Source organism: Octopus bimaculoides, chromosome 4 (assembly GCF_001194135.2).
Source record: "Octopus bimaculoides isolate UCB-OBI-ISO-001 chromosome 4, ASM119413v2, whole genome shotgun sequence".
In the NCBI taxonomy this organism is placed as follows: Eukaryota; Metazoa; Mollusca; class Cephalopoda; order Octopoda; family Octopodidae; genus Octopus; species Octopus bimaculoides.
In genome coordinates this window covers 16,540,985-16,553,472 of record NC_068984.1, presented here as the reverse complement: position 1 = coordinate 16,553,472, position 12,488 = coordinate 16,540,985, and the positions used below count along the sequence as shown (strand labels likewise).

Here is a 12,488-nt window from a genome sequence, read left to right as displayed (position 1 = left end):
ATATATATATATATATATATATATATATAATTAAACAATAGGGTAAAAATTGGGTATTACATGTTTGTTTGACTGCTTCACATGACATTTTTCATTAAAACTTATTAAAACTTCAGAAGTTCTTACAACTTTGGTCATCATAATGCTTTGCTTTCATTAGTTTAATAAAAATTCCTCCTTGTAATGATTTTGCTTTCATTTTGTGATAGACAGCTATCATGCAGAAAATGCCAGCTTCCAAATCGTGTTTCCTGACAACTCTGTGGAGTTGTTACAATAAAAGGACGACTAAAATGTCCTTAATACTCCACACTGTTTCCATTCTTTTAAAGCAACGTAGTCCAGAAGGTGAATAAAAGAAAAGGATGGTGACAGACATTAAACTAGGGCAAAAGAGAAAGACAGAGCTAGAGGTAGATAGATAGATAGATAGAGAGAGAGAGAGAGAGAGAGAGAGAGAGAGAGAGAGAGAGAGAGAGAGAGAGAGAGAGAGAAAGAGAGGGGGAGAGATAGAGTATGATAGGAAAGCCAATAATTGGAGTGAGAGGGTGGTGGAGAAAAGGTTAATGGAACAGACAGTTATAGCAGAGAGTAATGGGAGAGAAACAGTGATGGCAGTTAAATGTTAGCAGTAAGGGAGTTAAGAAGGGATAGGTAGTAGTAGAGATGGGAAATGGGGAGTGATAGATGTCAGATCTTCCTTATATAGGCATTGGGATGGTAATAAGAAATTGTGTGATAAGGATTGTGCTAGAGAGGGATTGTATACTGAGAGATCGAATGCAATTCCGCATTACAAGACCGGTGTAGTACAATGAATAGAAGAGAAGGTAAGAGAGACAAAAGGGTATCGATGAGGCAAAGGGTAGGCAGACTGTGAAGATTTAATGGGACACTTAATGGGATTTACTAAGTGAGAGACTAAACAGAACTTAATAAACAGTGAGTGATTTGTTGACAGGAGAAGTGATAATATCACCACTTTGCTGCTCATGATTTTAGGGAAGTACAAATATAAACAAACATGCAGATACAGATACACACAGACATACACACACACACACACACACACACAAACACACACACAAACACACACACGCCTATGATGGGGTTATAGTAGAAGACACACAATGAGACTGAACTTGAAGCTAAGCTACATATATACATACATACACACACACATCATCATCATCATCGTCATTGTTTAACGTCCACTTTCCATGCTGGCATGGGTTGGATAGTTTCAATGAGGACTGGTGAGCCAGAGGCCGCACCAGGCTCAATCTGATCTGGCAAAGATAGTATCTATCTACCTCTATACCAGGGGTGGGAAACCCCCGCCTGCAGGCACAATTGCACCCACGGGCTGGTATACTCGTATGTACAAAATATAGTAAATTTTTCAATTATAAAATTTATACAATATTCATATGCCTATTTGCAACATAAGTCGCATTCCCTCTACAGCTTAAACAGTTAGACCTGAACAGAAAATCGTCCGACAATTGCCATTTGAATGGAAATTTTGTTTTCACTATAAAACACATATTGCTAGGTTTGTACCACCCCCTTGAGACCCAACTACACTCTAGCTGAAAAGTATAGAATACCTCATAAGTAGTATAAACATCTTAAATTCAGTGGCGGCATTAATGAACATGTTAGGCATTAATTTAATGTCTTAAACTTATCTTTATTATTGTGTCTCGAATTATATCATCATCATCATCATCGTTTAACGTCCGCTTTCCATGTTAGCATGGGTTGGACGATTTGACTGAGGACTGGTGAACCAGATGGCTACACCAGGCTCCAATCTGATTTGGCAGAGTTTCTACGGCTGGATGCCCTTCCTAACGCCAACCACTCTGAGAGTGTGGTGGGTGCTTTTACGTGCCACTGGTACGAGGGCCAGTTAGGCATTACAGGCAACGGCCACGCTCAAAATGGTGTATTTTACGTGCCACCTGCACAGGAGCCAGTCCAGCGGCACTGGCAATGATCTCGCTCGAATGTCTTTACACGTGCCAGGAAGGCGACGTTGGGCACAGGTGCAGTATTCCTAAAAATGCTCGGATTTCTAATCCTTCATCCATGTCTGTAGGAAACCTCAAACTTTTTTCTTTTTGTCTTTGTTTTATATTCTGTGTAACAGTTCATTTCTGCAGCAATTACTTCGAAAGAAAAAGTAACAAAAATAATCTAATGGTTTTGTTTCCTTGGAAAGACTGTGGCTAGGTCTAATATCTTTCTAAAAAGAACTAAGAAAAAAAGTTGTTAAATTCTTACTAGATCCAGCTACAAAATTCTTTTTTCCATTATTGCTATCAAAACTGTTGTTAGAATTTCTTCATCTTTGGACAAAGAAATATTCAATTCATAACCATACACATGACATAATTACCAAGGAAAGCAGTTGTTTAGAAATTATAGTAGCCAGGGTAAGAACAGGTGGGAAGAAGTTCAGAAGCTGGCACTTGTATTAGAACTGTGATGCTGCATGGTAGGGAGTCATTGGCCTTGAATACAGAAGTCTCGTGAAGGTTAGAAAGAAATGAAGCAAAGAAGGTCTAGTGAATATGTAATGTTAGTCTACAGATTTACACAGATATAAGAGTTAGAACTTGTGATCCATCCACGGACCTTTTTCTTTGGAAATTTTTGCCTGCCGCACTAAAAAGTTTCCCCACCCCTGTTCTATATATACATACATGAGACAAGCTTCTTTGAATTTCAGTTTACAAAATCCACACACAAGGCTTTGATCAGCCTGGGTCTATAGTTGAAAGATATTTACCCAAGGTGCTGTACAGTGGGACTGAACCCAAGACCACATCATTGAGAAGCAAGCTTCTTAACCACACATCCCTGAATGCATGAGAAAGAGACTCAATAGCTTCTTGATTATGGTATTATTGAGCTGTCAGTTTCTCTAAGATGTGTACAAGCAGTAGTAGTGGGAAGCAGTGACAATTATCCCCTTGTTACGAAATATCCACAATCTTTAAATCATTACTGCTCTCTGAATGACAGTCCACATCCTAATATTGAATACCTCATACTGTCTATTTCCTACAATAAATTCTACAACAAACTAGATTTTAAAACAGTATACCATCAGATTCAACTCCACGAAGAACATAAGCGATACACAAAATTTCAAGCTGACAAGCTGACAAGCTGTTTAATCAAATCTATAAGGTTACTGCTTGGTGTAACTAATGCCATAAGTGCTTTTCAAAGTTTGATGGATGATATAATTATTGACAATGATATCAAAGGATTTCATGTTTATCTCAACAATGATATTATTGTTAACAAACCTATTGAAGAGCATGATGGGAACTTAGCTCAATTTATTTCAGTTACTAAGAGACTCAACATTACTTTGAACAATGATAAATGTGTTCTCTGCCAAAACATCCATTTATTACCATGGATACTGTTATGACGTGGGTATACACATCTGGTGTAAAACGATATTACACAAATAAATAGTTGAATGTGATTATCTAAAGATAACCTATCGCAGAAATATACGTTAAAATACAGAACGCACCCTGTACTACTTGAACGTAGGTATGATACTCAGTATTCACTGTTCAACTACCGACTGTTAAACCAACACACATCGAACTAATACTGTCAACTATTCCCTGACAGTTCACTCAGTTCTTATCTATTGTTAGTCCACCTTCAGTCACGTAGGGGTGTTCAGGATCCTCTCATAACAGGTACCAAATAGAAATTTTTTTTTCAACTCGGTCCTAAAAGATAGAAACCCCTCATAGATTACTCAATCCCTAGCAATTCTAAACAACTACAACACTTGACTACAATTAAACATGTGGCTTTCTCTCTAGCCACAACACTTTCCATTTATTGTATAAATCTGCTGGAAAAATGATGAAGTGATGTTTTAAAGGAAATGCTCTATGTGATAAGGCCTGCTCTTTTGTGCTTCGTACTATGGCTAAAAGACTATTTAACTTTCAGCATAGTTTATCAATGTGGTAGTCTTTACTTGGATGGTGTTCTAAATCTGGATTAGTTTTGCTTGCAGGCTTTAACTCTAACTATAACTAGGAGCCAAAAGTTGGTTATATTAAACTGATGCCACTCATTATTACGTTTGTATAAGATACTCAGATGATCTTATCTGACACTGTTTCAACTAAAGATATAGCTAGTAGGAAGTCATGAAACTCTGGTTTCACTGAAAAGTGTTCCATTTGTGACTGCTGAAACGTTCACTTGTTGAGGTATGTTGCTCAAGCAAGCTACGAGTCTGTATGTTTTCTGCAATGATGTGTTAAGAAGTTACGCGAGCAAGAGCAATCTAATATTGATCTAGTTACTGAAGAGGAAAAAAAACAAAACAAGAAAGACAGAAAAAGAACAAGGAGAGGGAAAAAGCCCCTTTGTATAAGTAGTAGGGAAAGTATTTGAGAGAAGGAGTGGTGGCTTCATGCCAGGGACAAGCATAAACAAATATATGACTACCCTGTATTATATAAGGGTAGGTATCTATGAAATGTATATGGCTCATTTTTCTTGAGGTGTCTGGTCAATTGAAGATTCTGCTTTTACTTTTCAGTTCATTGAGTCATTGATTATTGATAGGTAAATCATCTAGTTGTGTATCCTTGATACAACAATATACATTGTTGGAATATTTACCAGTCTTTTCTGCTATACTTGTACATGGGTAGATTCTTTGGGAACATCTACAGGAATAGTGAAGATTATGTGACATATGAAAATGAAGCCAGCAGACAATTTGACAACCAGCTTGAAGTCAACATGGAGCAATCAACATGTCTTAATCAACTCCCATTGGATCTGGGCCAACCAAATCACCAAAGGCAAAGGGAGATATAATGTGGAATCCTGTTTCTGTGACTGTGTAACAGTCCAAATCATGAATCACCTGCTGGTTTGCCAATGTTGAACTCCTTTGCTGTTTGTATAATTTGCAAAATATCACAATGGATGCATAAGACTATAAAAACATGTAAAGACTTGATTTAGACACAAAATAATATAATACATAAATGTACTAAATACATGGTTTGCATGCAAAGCAGTGAAATAAGAATGGTCTTTTTACAGATCAAATATATCCCAAATATATTTGAGCTGATAGAATGTTTGTTTATTTCACCACACTGCTTTGTGAGCCATCTAAGTATTTTGTTCCAGTTGCCACAGTATGTTGTCAGTAGATAATTTTTACTTATTTCTTATAAGGAAGCAAAAATTTCTAGTCATTTTGGAGTTATCCTGCCTGGTATCTAATACTGATGAGCGCATAAAGAGCTTGAAGTACATATATTAGTCCATAGGGTCCACTTTGAAATTTATCCTTTTACATAAAGTGAAACATTTTCACCATGGTATACTGAAATAAGAATGGCCTTTTTACTGATCAAATATGTCCCAAACATTTGAATTGATCAAAAATAAATGTACTCATTTCCCTAAACTCATCCCACACATGCAAGCATGAAAAAAAAAAAGAAATATATATATATAAAACATTTAATAAAAAGATGGATAATATGTGAATAATTGGTGGAGTTCAAATTATATTTTGAGTAGATTCAACAGAGAAGCATATAAAGTAAGAGTTGAAGAGATAGGAATGATAAAAGGAGATATGAATATTATTGGTGTTTAACCCAGGGAACAGCTGTGAGCAAGACTTGATCACTCTATCTTATTTTCAGACAATACATCAGGACTATTATAAAAATTATCTCCTTTTTATTTCAAGATACTAGGGAGCATTTTCAGGAATATTTGAAAGCTTTTATTAAGAGCTTGAGTGATGATATAGAGACAACCTTGTATAAGAGGTGCTACATATAGAAGTCAAATGCTATATAGGGGTGAGTTGTTCTATGGAGGTGAGGGATTATGTAGGAATAAGATGTTACATAAAAGTAAGTGAGAAGCATACAATACAAGGTGTTCTGTATAGATGTGAACTGTTATAATATATAAAGGTGAGATGCTATATGTAGAAGTGGATGTTATATAGATGTGAAATGTTATATATAGAGGTGAGATGGTGTGTGTGTGTATGTGTATGTGTGTATATATACACACCTATATACACACATATATATATACACACACATATATATATTATACAGCATGTCCTAAAAGTCACTGATGGGTTTCAGTTTTTAATAACTTCCTTAACTCTATAAATAAATGCATGAATTTTTGATACAACACGAAGGACATAATGGAAATTAATATGCATAAGTCAAATTTTACAACACCACTACATCACATGAAAAATTATGTCGCTTAAATGGCAGCCATTTTCTGCTTTGCACACCCATGCTCTTTTCAAAACTTGCACCATAACACCCTCTAGAATTTCAGACCCCACTTCTCTGATTTCACTATTGATGTTCTCCTTCAGTTGCATCAGGGTCTCTGGTTTATTGACATAAATCCTCTCTTTTAGGTATCCCCACAAAGCTAGTCAAGTCTGGGGAATATGAAGGCCAGTTGACATTGCCATAGTGGGAGATTATTCTCGACATTTTTTCTTGTGGGAATACCTGAAAGATAGGGTTTACATCAACAAACTGGAGACCCTGCTGCAACTGAAGGAGAACATCAAAACAGAAATCAGAAAAGTGGGGTTTGAAACTCTTGAGGGTATTATGGTGCAAGCTTTGGAAAGAGCACGGGCATGTGAAGCCAAAAATGGCTGCCATTTAAACGGTGTCATTTTTCATATGTGATGTAGTGGTGTTGTAAATTTTGACTTATGCATATTAATTTCCATTATATCCTTCATATTGTCTCAAAATTTCATGCATTTATTTGTAAAGATAAGGAAGTTATTAAAAATTGAAACCCATCAGTGACTTTTGGGACACCCTGTATATCCATTACAGCCAGTCTTACCAAATGGTTTTGTGCTGGGGATTCAACGGAGTTTCAGGTCCAATTATGTAACCCTGCACTCATCAAAAGTAGCCGTTATGGAATGAAATATGGTGACTGCTCTATACTATTGGAGGTGGATAGACACGACTGTTACCTAACGCTTTGTGGAATCCCTAACACAAAACCAATTGGTAAGATTGATTGTAATAGTCGTATAATATTGTACACTTTGATTAGTACAACCATTCTATTGACAGATATATGAGTACATTTTTTCACAGCATAGACTCTTAGACAACTAACACATATACTCACATACACACACACATAAATATATATATATATATATATATATATATATATATATATATATATATATATTTATATATATACAGAGAGAGAGAGAGAGAGAGAGAGAGGTGAGATGGCACATAGAAGTATGACATTTATATATATATACATATATATATGTTTATACAGGTGAAATATTATATACAGAGTTAAGATATCAATATATACAAGTGAGGTGTTATGTAGAGGAAAGATGTTATATAGGAGTGACAAGATGTACAGAGGCAAGACATTATACAGAAGTAGGATGCTATACTTGGTTAAGGTGTTATAGAAAGAGTTGTGAAGTGATACAGAAGTGAAATGTTATATAGAGCTGTAATATTACATAGATATGAAATGATAAGTAGATGTGAAGTGTTAAGCAGTTGTGAAGTCTTATACACAGAGGTGTATTGAAAGCAGAAAGGAGATGTTAGATGAGAGCTGTGATATTAGATTACAAAAAAATGTAAATAAAATTCTTACAAATGTTCACCAACAAAAGACACATTTTGGACATCATTTGGTAAGTGAGGTAATGGAACTGGTCCCCACATCTGTTCAATCTGCGTTGGCAGTGTAAACTTTTTGTAAGGTTTAACCTCAACAGTAAAATTGCAGGCAGTACATACTGGATTCGTAAAGTATCCTTTTATTTGAACAGTAATTTGTGGTGCTTCATCAAGTAATAATGTTTCTGAAAATGACTGACCTTCAGAGGCAAAATGAACTGTCTTCCAAAAGTCAAACATAGTTGTACCAAGAGAAACGTTGTTTCCACAGCAGGTCAAACCAACTTTTTTGTAGAGTGTTATAGTTAGATAAGAATTTTTGTGGGTGCTAATGTCATGTTTTATTAAGGCTTTTCCTTCCCATTCAGTATTAGGTCCATTGAGATGTTTAGTACATAAAAGATCTGCACCCTGGTAAAGTTTCAAAGCCAAATTAAATTTCCTTACTTCTTCTGGAATATTCTGTATAGACGCCTTTTCAACAACAAACATTGCATGCTTTGCACTTATTCTAAATAGGTTTTCCTTAGTGATTTTATAAAGTTTTCTCTCCGGTGGTTCCCCACGATACATTGCTCCGTACATAGAAAATGTTTCATTGTAGGTTTTGATCCAAAGATTTCTAGTTTCAATATCTGAGAGGCTTAGTTTTGAATTTGGACTGCGATCATTGACAGTGTCATCATGATTGAAGACCCTGTTAAATAATTTCTTTGTGTCTTTTTGATAATTGTTTGGGTGGAGCTGGTGACTGTGCCAAATAAGGTCAATATCGTAGCATGGTACCAGAAAGGTGGCTGGATTCTTCTGTTTCAAATGCAAGTATTTTTTGTATCGTATAATAGCTTGTTTGAGGAACCTGTAGTCTGTATAGTGAGGTAGAGAAACTTGGTAAAGGAAAACTCTCTGACGTGCAGCAGCAGCTACAATATCATAGCTTAGTTGGGATTTATATTCAGGGCATGGCTCATTAGAATTGGGCGGAATATCAAATGGCTCATTAGGGTAAGCTTTTGTCCACAGTTCTCTACTTTTTTGTAGTTTGTTTTGCCGAACTTGTTCTGAGTAGAGAGCATGATTAACTAATTTACCAACTATTCTGTCACAGTCTTCTGCATATGCTAGTGGTGCCAGCATATGACAGTGCCATACCCATTCAATATCCAATGGAGCTGGAATGAAATCATGTTTGGAAGCTAGAGGCAACCAAAGTATTTCATATCTGTAAAGAGTTCGTTTTAGAAAAGCAGGTTCATAAAGTTCAGGATATTGGTTAACATTGTTCAAGAAGCTTATTTGGTGGTTAGCTGCTTCTTCAAGAGCCACACTCAGGTGTATCTTCTCAAAATGTTCTTTTGACATTCTGTAAAATAAAAAAAAAAGAATAATAAGAATTGGTTATTAGAGAAACTTGTCATCATAACATCTGAAAATAAAAAAAATATTTGTATGTTACATACATAAGTGCAAGAATGGCTATGTGGTTAACGCACTCACTTTGCAAACATATAGTGTTTTGGGTTCAATTCCACTGTGTGGTACTTTAGGCAAATGTCTTCTACTATAGCCCCAGGCAGACCAATGCTTTGTGAGAAAAGTTGGCAGATGGAAACTATATGGAAGCCTATCATATATATATATATATATATATATATATATATATAATGTGAATGTATGTGTGTGTGTGTGTTTGAGTTTCATTCACTACCAATTGACAACTGGTGTTGCTTTGTTTACCTCCAGGTAGATTAGCGGTTAGGCAAAAGTGATCAATAGAATAAGAACCTGGCTTTAAAAAGTATGTACTTGACTTAAACCCTACAAAGCAGTGCCCCAGTATGGTAACAGCTCAATGACTGGAACATAAAAAACATCTCTGCCATGATGTGGTGGAAAAACCTCCCACAGGTTATTCTACTGCATCCTGTCACTGGTGAACTTGAGCTGCTAGTAACAGTGTCTTCATGTAACTAATGTTTTCAGTTACCAGTATGGTTTGAACTTGTGCTCATTACATGCTAGCTGTTGAGTCATTTATTAAGAATGGTGAATCTAGGCGGTTATTATTATTATTATTTTTTTTTTTTTGCTGCTTTCTGTACATAAGTGATAAAGAAAAATGGTAAGGTTTGGAATCCAAGGAAACTGGTGAGAACTTGAATTCATCAAGAGCAATTTAATCTAAGGAAGATTTTGTAGAACAGAAGTTCTCAATCATTGAAAATAGCTGGTATAAAAGAATTGTGGAGTGATAAAACAGTTGAGGAAAGATCAAGGACTATGATGAAAGCAAAGGGTGACCATTTTGAATTGCAAATATATGTAAAATATTGCTGATAAATATAACAACTAACCTGTAAAGTTTCATTAACTCAAACCTAAAATTCTTTATTTTATGGTAAAATGAATCGTTGGTGGATATATATGCCATATCCAGTAAATGGTAAAATATGTATAATTAAAAGTGGTTATAATGAAATATCTTTGGAAAGCACTCTCTTTTATTCCTAAGAAAATTATTGTCCAAGATTAAAGAATTTTAAATTGACCATTCTTTTATATCACTTTACTTTTTTTGGAATTTCTCTGTATTCATTATTGAGAATACAATTGTAAATATAAGCTTTACAATATCTCTTCATCTGGCAAACATCTGTTGCTTTGTCAGATATTTTAGCTACCAAGTAGCTTTATTCCTCTATATTTCTTAAACTCATCATTCTAATTTTAATATTAATCAATAAATTTTTTACATGCTTAATGGGATCAATATTTTTTTCCTTCTGTCTGGTATTATATGACAATTTCATTAGAACTGAGACATTTCTCATAATATAGCACGTTTCAGCTAAGTTCAAGGAATTTAATGAAACCAAAGCACTGGCTTTAGTGTGAATCAATAAAATATATAATATAAAGATACTGTTATTATATGTCAGCAGTCATAATACAAATCTGTTTAACACATTAACCATTTTGTGACTATAATTCTATAATGAAAAACTGTCTCTTTGTGTATCAATTAATTTTGAAAATAACCAAAAATTTTGAGAGATTTTGTAAAATAATGTTTCAGTTATTAAGTTGATATTGGAAGTACTGTCATCATCATCATCATCAACATCAGCATCATCATCTAGTGCATAGTAGCCATCAAATTGGCATTATGCATTAGCAAGACTTTAGGTGAATAGTCAGTGAGTACCAGTGTCGCCTTACTGGCACTTGTGCTGGTGACACGTGAAAAAGCATTCAAGCGAGGTCATTGCCAGTGCCGCTGGACTGGCTCCTGTGGAGGTGGCACGTAAAAAACACCATTTTGAGTGTGGCTGTTGCCAGTACCGCCTGACTGGCCCTCATGCTGGTGGCACTTAAAAGCACCCACTACACTCTCGGAATGGTTGGCATTAGGAAGGGCATCCAGCTGTAGAAACTCTGCTAGATCAGATTGGAGCTTGGTGCAGCCATCTGGTTCACCAGTCCTCAGTCAAATCGTCCAACCCATGGTATTATTTCTATCAGGCACTTTTTCCAAACCCCTAAGTTACAAGGATGTAAAACGCACCAACACCAGTTGTCAAGTAATGGTGGGGGACAAACACAGACACACACATGATGGGCTTCTTTTAGTTTCCATTTACCAAATCCACTCACAAGGCTTTGATTGGCCTAAAGTTACAGTAGAAGATACTTGCCCATAGTGCCACACAGTAGGACTGAACCCAGACCCATGTGATTAGCATGTAAGCTTCTTACCACGCAGCAATGCTTGTGTAGAAAAAATTGATCATCATCGTCGTTTTAATATTGACTTTTCCATGCTTTTATAGGTCAGACAGAATTTGTTGTGGTGGATTTTCTATGGCTGGATGTTCTTTTTGTGGCTAATCCTTACCTGTTTCTTAGCCAGGTAACATTTCTCCTTGGCCAGACAGGTTTTACATTAAAGACTGGAAATAAAAGACCTTTTTGTTTAATGATGACACTCCTCTACAATCATCATGTGATGTCAAAACAAGGTACACACCTACACATATACCCACACACCCACCCATGCACACATTTATACAAGAGGGATAAGTTTATACATACATACATATATATATATATATATATATATATATATTAATAGTAATGGTATGACAACAAAAGAATGAATGAGACCTCAATATTATGTAAATAGAGGAATTTATCTGTAATATAATATGTGACAGTTATTTGGTTGTTATAATAAAACTTGGAGTTTTATCATGGTAATGTATACACATGCAAATGTATTCAAAGTTGTTTGTCAAGTGTATTGAATGGAATCAATTATAAAATTAAATTAAATTGCTAAAAATATTATAAGCATACATAACATCGAGCGAAGTTGTTGCCATTGCCGCTGGACTGGCTCCTGTGCAGGTGGCACGTAAAATACACCATTTTGAGCGTGGGCATTGCCAGTACCGCCTGACTGGCCTTCGTGCCGGTGGCATGTAAAAGCACCCACTACACTCTTGGAGTGGTTGGCGTTAGGAAGGACATCCAGCTGTAGAAACACTGCCACATCAGATTGGGGCCTGGTGCAGCCATCTGGTTTCACCAGTCCTCAGTCAAGTCGTCCAACCCATACTAGCATGGAAGGCAGACGCTAATCGATTATGATGATCATGATGTGTGTGTGTGTGTGTGTGTGCCTGTATAGACCTCTGGTGATATGCTGTGCATGAGAAGACTCATCAGGCC

The 12,488-nt window shown here is 35.9% G+C and overlaps 1 protein-coding gene across 6 annotated transcripts in view; it reads right to left on the bottom strand.

The window, feature by feature from the left end:
* The window catches only part of LOC106883437 (uncharacterized), a 155,399-nt gene that overhangs the window by 14,344 nt on the left and 128,567 nt on the right, over positions 1–12,488 (bottom strand). For all 6 annotated transcript variants that reach the window (XM_052966910.1, XM_052966907.1, XM_052966909.1 and 3 more), the window contains one exon: positions 7,732–9,120. In XM_052966910.1, coding sequence (XP_052822870.1) covers positions 7,732–9,119 — 1,388 coding nt within the window. In that variant the 5' untranslated portion in view covers position 9,120. The remainder of the gene's footprint in view (positions 1–7,731; positions 9,121–12,488) is intronic.